The sequence below is a fragment of the Montipora capricornis genome, chromosome 3 (genome assembly GCF_036669925.1).
Source record: "Montipora capricornis isolate CH-2021 chromosome 3, ASM3666992v2, whole genome shotgun sequence".
Lineage (NCBI taxonomy): Eukaryota > Metazoa > Cnidaria > Anthozoa > Scleractinia > Acroporidae > Montipora > Montipora capricornis.
In genome coordinates, this window is record NC_090885.1 from 56442752 (window position 1) to 56462751 (window position 20000).

The following is a 20000-nucleotide window of genomic DNA, read 5'->3' on the forward strand; positions in this document are numbered from 1 at the left end:
TACAACATCGGCCCCTCCTCTGATGGTTCATACAGGTGGTCGGTATCATCCATACTAGACTGCACGCAGTCATCCTTTTTTCCACAGATCACGTAAGCAAAAGCACAGACGGCTTCCTCGTTCACTCGATCAATCGCGCACTACAGAAGTTAGGAAAAGAAAGAGACTGCTCGCAGTCTACATCCATACCTTGCGAGTACATTCCCTGCCCCCTGTTTATGCCCAAGTTGTGTCTATTGCCTTGCTGCGCACTAAAGCATTAAATGATATTTTAGAAGAAAATAGATGTTAGTTAATGCCAGTAAACAAATACTGGGCAGAGTCTGGGAGGAGAGCTTGGCTTCCCATCATGTGATTACCTTATTTGGTTCTTTCATTCAATTCCAGTATGTGAGCCTTCTTGGTTTGACATTTTGAAAGCTCAGCTTGTTCTGCTTTCTGTTCAGCAGTTTAATCCCTCTTTCCCTTTATTATAACCTACTTTAATAGTTCTTTTAAATAAAATATTTGCAGGGAATTGCTGCCTGCGCCACCCCTTCAGCCTTGTGCTGAAGCCCTGTTAGGGAGGGGGCATATTGTTACTTTGCTAGACTGGGCTAAACTTGGTGCCAGGACATTATGCCAGCAACTATGCCCACCTCGCAATACAGGTGTGACATACCCAGGGTTGTCAAAAAGTTTTTAAGTAGATGGAGATAAACAGAAAGTAGATGGCACCTGGTGTCGCAGACTGGCGAGGGGTCTGGGGGCCGCCCAGGCCCCAGCGGGGTACAGGGGCAGCGCCCCGTTGGGAGCAAAATGGATTTGGTGTTTTCACACTTGCTAAATCTGCCTTTCCTGAAATCAATTAATTCTAACAATCTTTTTTCATAAAAGAAAATCATTTATCAGTCACTTGTTTTACATCTTTATTGAATTTGTCTTTAAAACTGTTTTCACCCTTTGTTTAACATTTCAGTCGTATTAAATTCCCCAGTAGTTTGATAGTTTATTTGATAGGTAGTTTTAGTTTTCTTGGCTCTTGCATGTACACTCACATGTATACTATACTCTTAAATGCTAAGAAGGAAACTGAAATAATAAAGTTCCTGATGCTGGGGAAGTTTACTATTTCTGCAAAAAGAAATTATTATGATAGTGTAAAGGAATTTCAAGAATCACTTTGAAATTCTCTCAAAAGTCATCATCACTTCCACAGTCGCTTTCAATTGCTGAATCATAATCAGGCTCTGGCAGGCCTATTGCGCTGTCAACAGCGGCTGCTTCTTCTTCTGCACCACCCTCTTCATTCTCATTTAGGCTTTCATCTGCTATGGTACCTTCTGCTACTTCACCATCATTTTCTCCATGGTAACTTTGCACTAACTCTTCGTGGCCTTCTATTGGGTGAGACAATTCCACATTGATCTGGGGCTGGGCTCTAACAGTTACTTTTTTCAATTTTTTCTTGGCTTTTGTTTTAGCCAGTTAGCCACTGCTGATTTGACAATTTCATTGCAATTGACACTTTCTGGAGCATTGATAGAAACTTGCATGAGGGCATTCAGCATTCCATTACTGAGACGGTTGCGAAACTTTGTTTTGGTAATGTTGATAACACTACCTCCTCTCTCTGGCCACGCATTGCTACAGGGCAAGGAGAGTCCAACTTCAGCCACAAACAACAGCTCTTCAAACATGGAGGGGTGGAAAATGCCTTTGTTTTTCAGCATGAAGGACATGAAGAAGGTACTGCTTTGATGTCCAGCTGGTATTTGCAGTTTCCTTTCAGAGAGAAAGAACTTGACTTGTGACCACTGGCAAAGCAATCTCGTCATCTCATCTTCACCTCCTGGAAAGAAATGATTGGCAATAGTTTTCACTTCAACTTCTCCATATTCTTTGAAGCTGTCTTCGTCACTTGAAGGGAGCAAAAGAGGATCAAAGATGGCATAGGCTTCAATGACCTTTGGAGAATTTCCAAGGCGATCTTCGATGTTGGTAGTCAAGGCATCAACATAGTTAGCCAGGAGGGTTTCCAACTGCCTTCCAGTATCTTTTCTCAGCTGTAGGTCATCCGAGATTCTCGTAAACGAGTCGATGTCCGCTCGGAGTTTCTGCAGAGGTTCTGTGGTCTCCTTCAACGTTGCTAGGGTTGAGATGGCATGATTCACGGCTGGTCTTATCATTGAAAAATGAAAATTTCCAGCTTGGAACTGTTTTGATAAAGACGAAAGTACTGGAAGGATGGCATTAAGAATGTAAAGGGCCCCAAGAAATTTTACTGACTTGAGCTTGCTTATCAAGCCAATAGCTGTGGCATCATCAATTTCCTGCAGAGACAAAAGGATAGCTTCGTAGCTCTGCAAGGCTGCAGTAACAGAGGCATCAAAACTTAGCCATCTTGTCTGGCAAGCCTTCTTTAACCTTTTTGCCAAGAGCTTTTTTGTTTTCTCACTGTGACTGAGACTGACTTTTTTCAGTTGAATTTGACATTTAAGGAAACAAGCGGTTTTCTTAGGGGAATTATGGAAGTAGTACCACAGCTGCCTTAGAACATCTTCCACTTCCTTGATAAACTTCAGCTCCTGACAGCTGTCTGTACAAGCCAGTGCTAAGCGGTGGTAGACACAGTGCATATTAAGCAACTTATCATTGCTCTGCCTCAGCTTTGCAGCAACGCCATTGGTCTTTCCAACCATGACACTTGCCCCATCTGTGGACAGGCCCATCAGCTTACTGATATCCAGACCAGAGGCTGACAATTCCCTCTTCACTAGCTCTGTAATGGCTTCAGAGTTACAACTGGAAAAGTCCTCTAAGACATTCTGGGAGGACAAAAACATTGTTGTCATGGAAGAGTTTTCATCATCCCAAAACTGGATGAATGAGATCAGCTGTGATGACACTGATATATCAGTAACTTCATCCATTAGCAATCCAAAGCTCTTTGCATTTATGGCCCTCTTTAAGAGGTTTTGCTTTACAGTGTCACCAAGGGTTAAATAGATCTCTCTGACAGAACCTTGGGAGCGGTGGCAGAAATGCTTAAGTTGGTAAACTCCCAGAACCTTCTCCATAAAACTAATGAGGGGAATCAATTTTCGATTAGCAATGAATTCTTTCATGAGAAAGAACGCTGTGGCAAAGACATTCTGAAGAACAGTTGTTTGTACTTCATTCTTTTCGACTACCTCGTGATGGAAAGCTGACATCTGTTGGAGGAGATCTGCCTCTACTGCTGAAGAATGGGCAGCTGAGGCCATGTGTATCTTCAGTGAATCTTCCTTCAGTCGTTTGGAGGGAGTTTCAATGAACGTCTGTGACTTGTTTTGGGCATTTTTCATGTTATGCTTCTTACAGAGAACACAAACAAATCCATAGCTCTCCACATAACACACAGACCAGTAGCGTGGGTTTAACAGCCATTCATGCTTAAACTTGTCGGGCTTCTTTTTCTCCAATTTTTTGGCATCCTCTGCAACCAGCAGTCGCCCCTGTTCTTCCCTGCTCAAACTGGAGCATCTAGAGGGCCGACAGACAAAGAAGACGTGGACTTTTGCTTCTGACCACATTTCCTTGATAGTTGTGGTTACTTGATCGGATGTCCAAATCATCGAGTCTGAAAGGTCAAGCACCAGTAATATATTATTATTATATTATCATTATTTTAATTTTTAAATAATTTTTTTGAAGTTATTGCACGATACTCACTCGACTTGCAGGGCTGCCCTTCACTTTGGACAGAATTGTTCTGTGATTGAGTTTCCACGCTTAATTGTGACTGACAAGACTCTGAAGGCAAAAAGAAAATGTTAAAAAAATGTTCATTAATCAAAAGAAAACAAAACAGGAAAAACAAACGAATAAAAACGTTCACCGCTGTTTTGACAACACTCATACATAATGTGTATACCTGTCTGTTCTTTACGTTGAGGCTGCTGAATTTCAACATCATCAAAGTCAACCTGATCGGTTCCTTTTCTAGACTCTTGGGTCTCTCCTTGGAGCACACACCAATAAAATGTTAGTGTCACGAAAAATCGCGGGCCAAGTTAGAGCTACAAATCACATGAAAAAAAATTGGCAGGTCATCGACAAAAGTTATTCCACTCTACTAAGGAACAATGAACTTACCTTCATTTCTTGGTCTTTTGCTGAAAAAGTTAACTAAAGAGGATTGTCGCTTAGACATTTTGCGAGATGAGCGAGACGTGATCAAAATACTTGTAACTTTCTGCGTTGTAATCATTTGTGTATAAAGAGTCATTTGATACCTTGTTGGCTGTTAAAAAATTCGTCATCGCCACGTGCAAAAATCTAACTTCGCGCGCAGGATGTTACAACTAATAGGTCGCTATAAAGAGGATTTTGACACCAGTAACGATGAAAATAAATTTACCTTTGTTGAAAATAGCGTTACCGTAGGTAAACTCTAAACAATGAAGTTACCTTCATTTCTTGATTTTTTGTTGAAAAAGTTAACTAAAAAGGATTGGCGCTTTGACATTTTGCGAGACCACGAGCGAGACGTGATCAAAATACTTCCGCGTGGTAATCAGTTGTGTATAAGGAGTCATTTGATACCTTGTCGGCTCTTAAAACATTCGTCATCACAACATGCAAAAATCTAACTTCGCGGCAGGATGTTACAAGAAATAGGTCGCTATAAAGAGGATTTTGAAACCGATAACGATGAAAATAAATTTACCTTTGTTGAAATTAGCGTTACCATACATAAACTGGAAAGCCCATTTCAAATAGTCTTGCGAAACGAATTCGCAAAATAGTGATTTGTGAAAGCACAGTCAAGGCGCTACATCAATTATATTACAAGCAGAAACTCTTGTTAATGAAGCTAAGACGGAAACCCGAATAACTTTGATCGGAAATTGTATCTGTTAACTTGACGTTTGTTGAAAAACAAAGTTACCGCTAACCCGTTAAATATTCATTCAAGACGGTTCACTAATTTAATGCTTATCTTCGTTTAGCCATCGCAGAAGCAAAATAAATGTAAACAAATTGAGTGCATCTATTTTCGGTACGTACACTGTATATATCGTATTACAGACAATTCGTGGGAACAAACGGATGTACAGTACAGCATGGTTCAGCGACTATATACCTTTCCTTCTTTCGTTTTCGTTTCTTTTTTAATTGTTCTTGTAACTCGTTTTTCTTCCTCTTCTTTATTTATTTTTTTCCATTTTTTCGTGGCAATTCGTAGCCGGCGAAAACCTCAGAGTAGCCGGCGATATCGCCGGTCGCCGGCGCTTTTTGACAACCCTGGATACCTCCTTGGCTAGGTGCTGAGACCCCTCATCCAGTGGTCCATACGGGCAGTGGGTATTATCCGCGCCTTGCCAGTACATTCCCTGCCCCTCAATAATGCCCAAGTTGTGTCTATTGTCTTACGGTGCACCAAAGCATTAAATGTTGTTTATGTGAAATAAACTTGTGAAACTATTTGAATCTTGCAAGCAACTATTTTTGACATGAAATTATTTTAAAAAAACAAGTAGTACCTTTCGTTTCCAGAATGGTAAGGACAGGAGAAAAGATAAAATATTGTAGTGCGGGTCACTCGGCCTGTCATATTGATTTTGCTTGAGAAATGAAGATAGAAATGTGGACGCCAACTCTCTGAATGGCGTCTGTTTTAACTTCCAAGTTAATTTACCGGTTTTGTAGCACTAACGGTAACCCAAGACTAATTTGATCCTTGTTTCAACATTACGGCCCATAGCAATAACCAATAGAGCCCTCAAGTTAATCTTGTTTAGTCTTTGTGTTACAGGTTGATCACCAAATAAATGTAACTATTTGAGAAGGATTTTTAAAAGAAGGGTGTGTTCTATTCTGTTTTGATGATTTTGCACTTTTTTGGGGGAAGTTCTGTGGTTTCTAGCAGACATATGATATTGGCACCTTGGACAGTCCCCCAGTTGACGAGTAAAAAATTGTCTGGCGTTAGACATAGTAAAATCTGTAAAGTCTCACTCCCAGGGGTCATTGGGTTAAGCAAAGCATACTGTGGGTTGTACCATCAGTTGATTTCTCCTGAACAGGTACACATCCCTTTTGCTAAATCCTTCTTGTTCGGGATGGTTAATTATGCCCTCTCAATTTCACTCAGTCTGTAGTTAATTGCTACACCTATTGCATGCCGTTGGATTGCTTACATGTACGTACAGTTATAGAATGATTTGATTACAATGAACCGTAGTCATTTTGCACATTTTATGTGGTCAACAGATTGGAACATGGCATCTGGTACAGCAGTCTTTCCCTCAACAAGAGAGAACACAAACTATGCCCGTTTGTGCCGTCTTTTAGTGGATGTAGGATCTCAGGCCCTTCGCGATACCTTTGACAGAATACATTCTCCAGCTACTCTTCACAGGATTTTGTCAAGTACTTCAGCACATTACGCTACGTTGCAGTCACTGAGAAAGAGAAGAATTTTGAATCCCACACAGTGGGGAAAGCTATACCCAACTGTTTGTTCATCTGTGTCATCAGCCAGCTTTGACATTACGCTTCTGGTGGTACTGCTGCGAAATATATGCGGTTTCAGTCCTCCTGCCAGTACTGGAAGCTGGGACAAGCTTCCTCTTCCTGGTGATAACAGTTGTGAGGCAAACATAGCAAGAATCAAGTATTACAGAAATGAAGTCTATGCTCATGCCAGCCAAGTTTCTGTTGATGATGCAACATTCAATATGTTATGGCAGGATATAAGTAATGCACTGCTATCCCTTGGATCTGGAACAACTTATGCCGGTGCGATCAGCCGACTGAAGACTGAGTGCATGGATCCTGATTTTGAGGAGCACTATCGAGAATTACTAAAGCAGTGGAAAAAGGATGATGATAACACCAAGGGGAAGCTTGATGAGCTGGAAGGTATGCTTGATCTCAAAGGAGTTAATGCCATTAGAAGTTGGTGAATTTAAGGTGTTTTGTGCATCTTGCTACATGTGTAATACATAGGGTTGTTCAGCTTTAAGAGAATTCTGCCTGCCAATAGATGAGACGGGGAAAACTACAGAAAATGTTGACTTACTATTAATTATTGTTTTTGCTAGAACCAAAACTGTAACAAGACATGGAACTGCTTTTCTTGCACTTAAAAGGTTTGAAAGGGGTCAAGTTATTTTGATCAAGTGAACTCCTACAGTACCCTGGATGCCAGAGGTTTTTCTCTCTTGGAGCGACGGATTAGGTGAAGAAAAACCTCTGGTACAGGCCTTTGAGTTCTTTGAGAAGGCCGGTCCAATGGGATGCTGTCAGAGTCAGATTTTGACCATAGCAATTTGATTGGTTCCATGAACGTGTCAGTTCTAACAAGTTCTCTGATTGGGTTAGCAACAGAAATTGCTGTCAACCAGATTTCCCGATCTTGCCCACTGTGGCCATATGGCCATAATCAAAACATTGCAAAGTTCCGGAAATCGAGGGTTTGAAGGCAGAAAAAGTCCAGTGGGTTCTACATTAATTTTTTGTTTTTTGCATTATGTCAGCCAAAATTCAACTTCGGAATTTGACATCCAAATTTCAAATTTGAGTTTTTATTTTCATATTTGACATCAACGTTTTATATTATCAGGAACATTAAATTTTGTAATTTGACATCGAAGTAGATAAGACGAATGCACCGTGGCAACCAAGTTAAAGATGCTGATTGGTAGTTTATGTCACATATCAATTTACTGATTTTTTTCGATCTCAAACGAATGGGGCATGGCAGTGAGGTTCTCAACGGCCTGTACCAGAGCTTTTTCTCGTGGCTTCGCAACTCGCTCTTCCGTGGCTTTAAGAGAGAAAAAACCTCTGGCATCCAGGGTATACTCCAGAACCTACAGAGGAAAGGAAGAAAGAATTTCAAAAAAGACTGAGTTTAACATTTTTTTGCGAAGATGTACTAAAGCAAGGGAATTGACCGTTTTGGCTGGTATGTTTGTTTACCCATTGCAGACTGTAGGGAAGTTTCTTTCAAAATATGTTCTTAAGCATGTGCACTAGCCTGCTTGCAGGGTGAACTTTGTATTTGGTCGCCATATTGGCGGGGAAAAAAAAAGTCGGAAGATCTGGGACGAGTGGGGAATACACCCTCTGCCGGAAAACTGGTCTTTTCTCGGTAGCTGCCCATTTTCTGTTGAGCTTCCAGTTACATGTCACGCCACAATAATGGATCAATAAACTAAGGGACCATAATGAAGCTGTCAATCACTTAACCGTGCAGTTGTAAAGAAACTTGCTCTGGAGTGTCTACTTGCACCCAAAAAAGCGGTCAAAAATGGAAGCAAGCCAGCAGAAACTGCAGCAAACAATAAGTGTGGGTTAATTGCCCATTCCGATTTCTTGTTCAAGACTGAAAGTTTGAAAAATCTGTGAAGCCAACTTCGAACAGCGAGAAAACAGTGTTCAATCAACCATGGAAAACTGTCGGTGTACAACAATGTACTTTGGATCAGATGGCAATTAATTAATTTCTATCAAAAAAATATTTTTCCAACTCAATCCATAAGCCCAAGGAAGCGTTTTTCATTTCAAAAGGCAGGACAATAATTATTGATCCCAATGGTGTTAATATCTGCAAAGAAACATAATATTATCAGCTTTCAGTTTCTTCTATCTGCTATTATTCCATTATTCTTTTGGTATTTGAATTTTCAAAAATTAGCTGTAAGTCTGGAGGAGGCAGTGTGGCCCAGTGGTTAGGGCGCTTGCCTTGAGATCCGGAGATCCCGGGTTCAAGACCCGCTCTGACCACTCGTTGAATTTGATCCTGGTAGTCCCTGGTTCAACTTCCCAGCTGCACTTGTAAATAGCCAACTGGTTTGCCTCCGGCCAGTTGGGATTCTTAACAGTTGTAGTTGTTGTGTTTTGTTGTTTCGTTGATTCATTGGCCCTGAAAAGCCCCTATGGGGAGAGGTCAATTAAGTATGTATGTATATGTATGTATGTATGTAATTATTTTATTAAAAAATTTTCCAGTATTACCGGTAATGTGGCTCACGTAAAGCCAAATTTAGAATTACCGGTATTAATTGCTTAAGAACATGAACATACACACAGTTAGTAATATTGGCCTGTATTTCTGAAAAAGTAATGAGTTTTCCTTTTTTACAAAGATATGTTAAAGAAATGGAAGTCTGACGAAGGAAGCACCAAAGAGAAGCTTGAAAATATGGAAGGTGTGTGGCACTGAAACAAATGACTGTACAGAATAGAAAAAAACTGTACAGAAAGGAAGAAAAAAGCTGGCATAATGATTATTCAATACCTACTTTAAACCCTCTAACCCTTGAAAGGCTCCCATTAATAAATTAAAGTAAAGTTGTCTGGTGTTAAAGTAATATCTATCAGTGTCACTGAGGAGGGAAAGAGTTAGAGCTGAGATGAGAGGACATTGATGTTGTCAACCCATTTACCCCTCAACTGACCACCCAATTTCACAACTGCTGAAAAGGGCCCCATTCACTGTCCATTGTAGTCTTGTGTTAGAGAGACACTTTTATGTGAACCAAACCAATAAAACACAATAATTATTGTTTCTTGTTTTCATCCAGAAATGGTGAAGTCAGAAGTCGGAGAAGTGAAAGGTGTGTTAATTAATTTTAATAAAATGACCATTATCATACATTGTGGTTTTTACATCGTAGCAACAGCTGATGAACTAAGTAGGGTGGATTGAGTAGCAGCATTCAAATTAAGATGAATAATTGAATAAGATGGAAAGAACACAAATTTAAAATTAATGTTTGGCTTCATAAAAATCGCTTCTGTTTTTCTTCAGAAAATCATGATAGGATCAATGAGATTAGACAATAGAGATTTTATGCACAATTTATACATGTGGAATTTTTAAAGGAAAAACAAACCAGATGATCCCCATTTTGTATTGCTGGGAAGTAATCCACTGGCTAGGATAAAATTCTCTGGGGGGTTTTAAAAAATATTAGGGGGGTTCATAGCCACCTTAATTAATTAATTTAATTAATTAAAATTTAATTAATTAATCCCTTTCACTACTGAATCGGCCAAAAGCGGCCAACCAGAATTGACCTTGACTATTTTTGCTTGTCCCTCCCTGGCCCAGAGATAGTTTTATTGCCCTGCATTGTTAAAGGAGATATTGACCAATCAAATCCACACAACTGCGCATAAAATTTGTTAACCTGTGTATGGTGGGGAGCAGCCAAATTTTGATCATAGCTTCGGCTTGCGAGAGAAATGGCGGTGTCACAGTGACATGTGTATCCCGAGATGTGTGTATCCCCGCACACATATCACTAGTGATATGTGATCCCCATAGGGATACAAAAAACACTGAAAACACCTGTCAGATTGTTTCCGGACTGTCAGATTGTTTCCGGACTCTAAATTTTTCGTTTATTACACAAGTTTGACCGTCAGAGTGGTGTATTAAACAACTTTGACGGTCAAACTTGTGTAATACACAACTTTGACGGTCAAACTTGTGTATTACACAACTTTGACCGTCACTTTTGACGTTCAAAGTTGTGTAATACACAAGTTTGACCGTCAAAGTTGTGTATTACACAAGTTTGACCGTCAAAGTTGTTTAATACACAAGTTTGACCGATAAACGAAAAATTTAGAGCCCGGAAACAATCTGACAGTCCAGAAACAATCTGACAGGTGTTTGAAGCTTTGTACCTGGGCCTCCAAAGGGAAAACATGGAGGCTACGAGGGACAGATTTTGTGGGTTTATATTTAAAAGTTTCAACCGATCCAAAATATAAACGGAAGAAGATCAGAATGCATATTTCCAGTAGATTATTTGATGTTTGCTATTGGCCCATAAGAGTATTATCAGCCAAGGCATGAAATCCATTTGGTTTTATTTATATCGACATGTCGGACTCATGAGTCGTGTCTTAACAGTTCTGATTGTGGAAGATGGTTCAGTTGCAAAGAAATGGTTTAGCCTGTATCTTCACTTCGTCGACTCCAACATGGAGCCGGTGCGTGGCGATGCAAATTATGATAAGCTCTTCAAGATTTGCCCAATCCTTTCCATCATTTTGGATAATATTTAAAACGCATATGAGCCCTCCAAAAATCTGTCCGTGGATGAGGCAATGATTGCTTTTAAAGGACGGCTTTCGTTCCGTCAGTATATGCCCGCAAAGCCAACAAAATATGGAATAAAAGTTTGGATGGCCGCCGATTCCCAAAATGGCTATGTCTGCAACTATGCTGTTTACCTCGGCCAATAAGGTCAAGCTCGTCTACATGGCCTAATGGCTACGATGTAGTTATGAAAATGGCAAGACCATTTCTTAACAAAAAATGACATTTTTTTCGACAATTTTTTTACGAGCCCAAATTTGATGGAACATTTGCTTGCTCAAAACACATATGCTTGTGGAACTGTTCGGTGCAACCGGAAAGACTTGCTGCCATGTTCAAAGAACAAGCTTCAGCAAGGCGAGAGAGTTAGTGCCTAGCGAAACCAACGCGTTTTTACGAAATGGCATGAGAAGAGAGAGATATACATGTATCTTTCTTATCAACAAATGTTTTGCAGAGTGAGCCTGCCCGTGTTGTTCAACGACGAAGAAACGGCCGTAATTTCGATATTGAGAAGCCTCGTGTGGCAGGTGTTTACAGCTCTTACATGGGAGATGTTGACCGAGCCGATCAACTTTGTTCTTTTTATTTCACGGTTTATTCTTCCCGCAAATAGTACCGCTACATTTTTTGGTTTTTATTTAACCTAGCCTTTTGTAACACTTTTGTTTTGGAGTCATTTCATCGCACCACTCACGGTCAGAGAAAGCGAGCAATGATCAATTTTAGGCTTGATCTCGCAAATAATAATAATAATAACAACAACAACAATAATAATAATAACAACAACAACATTAATAGTAATAATAATAATATTTTATTCAGAAGCAATCCTGAAACGGAGGACCCAGAGGTTATCCCAATAAAAAGGCCTCCTACCTAACTACATTTGTTTAAATACTATTTACAAGTTATAAAATTATTTCAAAAATTATAACTAACAGGAAAGAGTATGCCTAAAATAGAAACAAACAAACAAAAAAATATATGTATATATAAAGGGATAAAATAGAAAATAAAATTAAAAAATAAAATTAAAAAAAAAAGAAAAAAAAAAGAATATGAAGCGGTGGATTAATTAACTTATGTTCGTCCACTTTTTCAAATTGTACTTAAATTTGTTAAGATTGGCCGTATTTATACTAGAGGATGTCTAAGACATCCTACACGTCTTAGACAACTAGTATAAATACGGGAAATACACATGTAAGGTGGACGCATTAAACGTCAGACAAATTAAACGTCTCAAGTTTAAAGTGCGTCGTTTCGACATCTTAGTCGTTTGAGACGTCTAAGCCGTCTAGTATAAAGACGAGACGCACTAAACTGGGATGCACTTGGCAATGAAGTGCACACAGTCTCTTTGGTGATCTCAGTATCTTTTGAAGAAAATTGTGAATTTGATTTCTAGCCGTCGAAGTTAAAGGGGCTAGGTAATGCTATTTTAGGTAATTTTGTTAATTGTGAGCTCTCAACGTCAAATTGGCTGAGCAAGAGTCTTTCATTTGCAAAATCACGGCCACATAACAACTGAGAATGATTTTCCAGCTGTGTAAATGACATTGTGATATAGACTGATATAAATTTGAAAAAAGGTGGGCCGACGTTTCTCAAATTTACCCAAATTCAATCCATTTCAATCCTCTCCAGTTTTGTCCATCCATGTCCCTTCTTGGCTTTCCTGTGTTTTGTTAGAGTTCTTCTATAGTTTTGAACAGTTATTTTGACATTTTAATTAATTCTATGACCATTCGATCAGTGCTGAAATTGCCTAAAACTGTGTGACCTAGCCCCTTTAAGTGAGTGCCGTATTTATATTTGTCGCACTTACGGCCAGACGTTTAATGCGTCTGGACGTCTTAGACGTCCTCTGGTATAAATACGGCCATTAATGTCATTTCCAAGAAGGTATTGTGGTAAGTTGTTCCATTCCTTAAAGTGCTACTGTGACGAAATTTGAATCTTCCCTATCGAAGCCATTTTGGCACATAAACACGTAGTCTGTACGAGAAGAAGAATGCTGTTTACCATTTTCAAATATCTCTTTTTGTTCTGGAGATATTCAAGTTTTTTTAATATGCAAATTAGCCAAGTGATGACGTCATAAACCCTACCAAATTTTGATCAAGTATGATGGAGAAAGATATCTCAGCCAATTTGTATCAGAAATACTTGGTTCTTTGCACTAAGATTCTAGTAGATGTGTTCCACAATATGAGCATACCATTTTTGTTACCATGGCAACATACTGGGTTCCAGACCTCCCTGATATTAAAAGCTTTGCAGACCACCTTTGGGGTTCTGTTTTGATATTTGCAAATGGTGCCTCATCTGCATGATCCTGCCAGCATATAAAGATGTTAGGTCAAGTTTGTGGCCTTGGTAAATGTATTTCCAGCCTGAGATCACCAAAATATTGAAATCAGGTTGGAGGGGACTGGAAAAGAGTGAGTTGCCATGGGAACCAATTTCTTTACAGTCGTAGGTGTGTTGCCTTCAGAACTATCAGCTCACCAAGTTTCAATGTTCTCTGTTGCAAATTGACCGAGATAGCTCTATTTATATTCTTGATGTTCTATTGGGTTGGGTGAATGACGTCATCAGCCTTCTCATTTGCATATTTAACACATTTTTCAAACTTAAATATCTCTGGAACCAATGCAGATATTTCCAAACGGTAAACAGCGTTTTTAATGTTTCATGGTACTCTATGTGATAAACCAAAAAACTCAAGGGATAAAAATTTGATCACAGTAGCACTTTAATGATCCTCACAAACAAAGAATATTTTAAAGCATTTACTTTTGCAGATTTCATGCGTATTTTGAATTGCTGTCACAGAATTCAAGGTAGTCACGGCATTCTAGCCCGTTTAACTCAAATACTGTCTTGTAACACTCTACTAAAGAGAAGTATTCTCTTCGACGCTCAAACGTGCTCCAGCCCAGTAATTTGCATCTCTTTTCATATGACATCTCACGTCGTTTTTGCCCAAGGGCAATTGTTGATGCTCTTCCTTATATGCTTTCAATGGCCAGTTTATCTTAAACAAGGTAGGGTGACCATACCGGGCTTGTGTATTCTAATAGAGGTCTTACAAGTGATCTATAAAGTACTGAGAAGATTTCTCTGTTCTTGCTGCCAACTATACGCTTCAGCAGACCCAGCGCTTTGTTTGCTTTGTTTACTGAATCGTCCACGTGATTTGACCAGGATAAATCTCTTGACATCATGACACCTAAGTCTTTATAAGAGTCCAAGTATTTTAACATTGCATTTGACAGGTAGTACTGGTGATTACTTTTGTCTTGCTTGTATGAGATTCTCGATCATAACTTTGCATTTCTCGGGATTAAATTTAACTTGCCCATTTCTTGTCAATTGTTCTAAGGAGTCCAGGTCCGACTGCAGCACTGAGGAGTCGCTATCGTGACTTAGTTCACGATAAATCTTTGTATCGTCTGCAAACAGTTTAACTGAGGAATTAACATTGCTTGGTATATCATTTACGTAAATTAGGAACAAAATAGGTCGAAGAATAGTCCCTTGGGGTACTCCTGATGTCACAGCTGACCAGTTGGAATATGTTCCACGTATCTCAACTCTTTGTTGTCTATTTAATGTTAGGAAGTGCCCAAACCATAACAAAAAGGGACCATCAATTCCATATTTGTTTAGTTTCAGTAGCAGGCGCTCGTGAGGTATGCTGTCAAATGCTTTTGAAAAATCCAAAAACACGACATCTGTTGTTTTTGAGTTGTTCCTTGAGGACCTGTCGTGAAAAGAACTGAGAAGTTGTGCAAGTGTGGACTTCCCTTTCGTGAAGCCAAATTGATGTGAGTTTAAAACTTGGTGTTATAACCAGAAGGCTGTTACTCTGGAACGTACAATTTTCTCAGCCACTTTGTAGAAAATAGATGTTAAACTAACTTGACGATAATTCTCTTTTCTATGTTTATGTCCTTTTTTGTATTTTTTGTATATTTGTGTTATATTTGCAATTTTCCATTCTGTCGGTATTAGTCCGCTTAGTGAATGACTTGTTAAGTAATGTGCACAATGAAGTTGACAATTCCTGTGCACATATTTTTCTTCTTCATTCTTCTTCAAAGAAGGTTGTTGAGTTTGTCTTCTATGAAGTTGTCAAATTCTGGTAAATTACTCTGTTCTTGAGTAAATACGGAAGAGAAATAACAATTCATCTCTTGTGCAATGCCATATTCATCTGTAATTACTTTTTCGCCTTCACTTAACAGTACCAGATCATTTGTTCCTTTCCGAAGCGATTTTATATACTTCCAGAAATTGGTTTCGGATTGTTCTCTGATCTCATTTTGTCGGCAAGTTTCTTAAGGTGTTGCCATTTCGCTGAATTACATTTCTTTTTGAGCGAGCCAAGTTGTTCAGAGCTCGATAAGTGGCCCATGCCTCCTCACTTCCAGAATTTTTTGCCTTCTTGTACAAGTTCCTTTTTTTTCGACAAAGTTTGATAAGGTCTTTAGTTATCCAGGGCGCTGTGGTTTTCCTCTTTTGCTTATATTTAGGGATGCAATCGTTTACTGCTGCAAAGAAGATGTTCTTTCACATTGTCCAATTGTTATTTATGTTCTCGTCTGCTAAAGCAAAATCCCACGGAGAGTATTAAATAAAGATTTCAGGTGACTCCAATCTCATTAAAAGCGTAAGTGTATTTCTTAGAAATACGACTTGTATATGGTGCACTGTTTATAGTGAAATTGATAGCATTATGATCCGAGAATGGTTCCGTTAAATATGGAGAAACCAGTCGATGGTTCCAAACAGGGTCAGATTGAACTAGATGAGACACACAACCAAAACATACACGTTTCCAACATGGCGGTCTACTCTCAAGCAAACCTGCTTTAATGCGCACGCGTAAACAACAACCGCTGACAGATAAATAACGAATACATAACACTTCCTCCCCTTCTAATATGTGAAAGCACTAAACTACTGAGAAAAGTGTTTGTTAGGTCGAGTTCACAAAATCTAAAAAAAAACTAATAAGTCACTAAAAACTTGTAAACATCAACAAAAAGGGTAACCTAAATGTCTCCAGAGCTCAGGCAGTGTTCAACCCTAAAATGTTCCTTACTACTATCAATGTCACAGACTTAGCTTAACAGGTGCTTTCCTCTGCCTGACGGAATATCTGCGCTCAGCTCTATTTGGCAAATCTCTTGAAATTGACATATTTGGACTTTGTGCTCGAGACGAAGAATCCAACTCAAGTGTTGGAACTGGGTTGGGCGACTCAAGCGTACAAGCTGACTTCCTCGCTGCAATGGGTGTCTGAGTCTGGATCTTTGGAGTTGACGGCTGTGCTGGGGCACAATTCGGGGTCTTGTCCTTAAGCACAGAAGGTTGTACTGCAACTGGTTTCGGTGTCTGTATAGGTACCTTACAAGGTGTCTCTATTTCTGGCTCCGGCACACAGGTAGCAGCGCTTGGTGATGATGACGTACCACATGTCAACTTTGGAGACCACATTGGAACAGCTCGCTCTTCGGGAAACACAACATCAAACCCCTCTTCAGAATTTTCACGCTCAGTCCGCAGCAGGTGATCAACATGTACATAACGCAGTTGCCGCCCTACTTTCACCAGATAGGATAACGGCCCCAACCTTCTTATCACTGTACCACTTCTCTACCCCTCCCCGGGTGTTTCGCACATTCACAGAATCACGCGAAGATAGTTCACGCATCTTAACACGGTTCTTATCGTGCTGCTGCTGTTGCTTGCCTTGCTGGTTTTGGACGTGCATTTTCAATGTTAGGCTATAGAACACTGAACTTGGTGCGAGGTTTGCGCTTTAAGAACAGTTCTGCTGGTATCACTCCTGTAACAGAATGAGGGGTGTTTCTGTACTGGAACAGACAGTTTGCCAGTTGGTGCTTCAAAGACCGCTTTGGTGCATGCTTTCTTACTCGTTCGGCCTCCTTCTGTAATGCTTGTTTAAGGATCTGTACTGTACGCTCTGCTGCACCATTGGACGATGGATGATAAGGGGGAACTAGGGTCTGTTTAACTCCATTCTGCTTAAGGAAATCCACAAATTCACTGGCAATAAACTGGGGACCATTATCGGACACCACTTCCTCAGGAAGTCCGTATGCTGCAAACCACACTCTTAACTGGTCAATAGTACTCTTAGCTGAAGTAGATGTCATGTGTGCTACCTCAATCCACTTGGAGTGGCTGTCAACTAGACCAAGAAAACTGTTGCCGTCCTTCTCAGCAAAATCAATGTGCACTCTCTGCCACACTCGAGTCGGCCATCTCCACGGGTGCAAGGGTGCTCTTGGAGGCGCTTTCCATACTGACTGGCAAACTTCACAAATCTTTACCATCAGCTCAATCTCTGCATCCAAATTAGGCCACCATAAGTAACTCCGGTCAATGGCTTTCATGGCAACAATACCATGATGCTCTTCATGTAACCCTTGCAATAGTCGGTTCCTTAACAATGACAGAATGATTACGCGCATTCCCCATAAGACACATCCTTGATCTGCTGTTAGCTCATGTCTGCGTGTAAAGTACGGTTTAAGTTCCTCGTCGATAACATGATTAGGCCATCCAGCGAGGGTGTACTCCAAAACTCTCGCTAATACAGGATCTCTCCGTGTGTCCCTGCTGATATCCTTAGAGTCAACAGGCAATTCATCAAGACCTGAGAAGAAGAACATTTCTGCCTCTTCTTTCAGGGGACTGAGGTCACAAGGTAAACGTGATAAGGCATCTGCATTAGCATGCTCTGCCGACGAGCGATACTCCACCTGATAATTGTACGCCTGCAAAATAACAGCCCAGCGTTGCATTCTAGCTGCTGCTAAAGTAGGCACTGCTGTTTTAGGACCCAAGATGGTCACTAATGGCTTGTGATCTGTTAACAGGTGAAACGTTCGACCGTATAGATACTTGTGAAACTTCCGGACACCAAATACAATTCCCAGGGCTTCCTTCTCTATTTGCGAGTAATTCCTTTCGCTCTTTGTGAGTGTTCTCGAGGGAAAAGCAATGGGACGCTCTTCACCATCATCCATTACATGAGAAATCACGGCACCCACACCATAAGGAGAGGCATCACATGCCAGAATCAGCTTTCTCTTTTCATCATATGGCACAAGCACCTTGTCAGCCACAAGCTCAGATTTGCTGCGCATAAACGCCTTCTCACACTCCTCTGTCCAAGCCCATTTCACTCCTTTCCGAAGCAGTTCATGCAGCGGCTGCAGCAATGTGGATAGATTAGGAATAAAGTTACCATAATAATTTAGCAGTCTCAAATAGGAACGAAGTTCTGCCACATTCTTCGGGCTCGGGGCCCCTTTAATAGCTGCAATCTTTTCATCTGTGGGATGCCGTCCTTCTCCGTCAACACGGTACCCCAGGAAATCCACACTTGGCACCATGAACTCACATTTTGACCTCTTAGCTAATATGCCATGCTTCTCCAACCTAGTCAACACCTCATCCAATACTTGCAAGTGTTCATGTGGCTCTGTTCGGATCAGAATATCATCTATACGACAACGCACTTTATCCATCCCTTGCAGTATCTGATCCATTGTTGACTGAAAAACGGGAGGAGCAGAGGCTATACCATAGGTGAGACGCTGATATGCATACAACCCCTTGTGAGTGTTCACTGTGAGGTAACGTTGGCTGTCAGCCGTCAATTCCATCTGCTGATAGGCATTTGACAAGTCAATCTTGCTGAACACAGTTCCACTACCCAAAGTGGCGAATACATCCTCAGTGTCTGGCAATGGATATGGGTTGTCTAAAAGGACTCTGTTAATGGACACCTTGAAATCCCCACAGATACGAAGACTTCCGTCTTTCTTTGGCACACAAACAATGGGCGAAGCCCAGTCACTCCGTTCCACCTTCTTAACTACTCCTTGGCTTTCCAGACGGTCTAACTCTTCTTCAACTTTTTGGCGTAGGGCATAGGGTACTGGCCGGGCTTTGCAAAATACAGGCTTAGCACCATCTTGCAATTTAATATCCGCCTTGAAGCCTTTGATGGTTCCCAGTCCTTTGTTTAACACCTCTCCATGCCACCTCAATACATCCGACAGCGTTTCAGTCTTGCTCACAAGAAAGATGTTGTGCCAGTTCAGCTGGAGTTCTTTCAGCCAATTCCTACCCAGTAGTGGGGGACCATCTCCATCAACTACAATCAACGGCAACAGCCTTTTTTGCTGATCATATACGACTGGTAACCAAACCTCTCCATAAACTGGAATTTGGACACCATTGTAAGCCTTTAACTTAACCTTGGTACTCCGCAATGGCCACTGACTAAACTGCTGGTCATACAAGGTCTTAGGCAAGATAGACACTGTTGCTCCAGTATCCAACTGCATTTCACAGCTCTTCTGGTCTAGCATCACTGACACTTGGATTGGTGCATGTCTCCTTTTCCTGGAATCCTCAGCTGTAAAAAGGCCTAGTGCTTCATCATCATCATCTGTGTCGCCTACCACCACTCCTTCCAAATACTTGTTAACTTCTGCCTCTCGCTTCCGGCCGCCTGACGAGTTTGCTTCTTCACCTCTTGTCTTGGTTTTGCACATAGCTGCATAATGACTCACCATTTTACACTTTGAACACTCTGCTTGGCGAGCTGGGCAGCATTTATCTCGGGCATAATGCCCCTCTTGACCACATCGGTAGCACCGCCCTTTACTCGACTTCTTGTTTGGCTGCTTGGAAGTTTTCAAAGAAGATTTCTGGACAACCTTATGCACACCCAGTGGCTCTTCTCTCTGCTCTCCCATTTGCTTAGCCTGCAAGTCTACAGCTTCCATAGCTCGAGCAACCTCATGCACGTTTGTCAGAGTCAGGTTTTCTTTTCCGAGTAGTTTTCGTCTTAAAACCG

At 40.6% G+C, this 20000-nt stretch overlaps 1 protein-coding gene across 1 annotated transcript in view; it reads left to right on the forward strand.

Moving 5' to 3' along the window:
* Nucleotides 1–20000, forward strand: part of LOC138043454 (NLR family CARD domain-containing protein 3-like) — a 283562-nt gene that overhangs the window by 74033 nt on the left and 189529 nt on the right. Inside the window, exon 5 of the mRNA XM_068889725.1 lies at nucleotides 9120–9182. Coding sequence (XP_068745826.1) covers nucleotides 9120–9182 — 63 coding nt within the window. The remainder of the gene's footprint in view (nucleotides 1–9119; nucleotides 9183–20000) is intronic.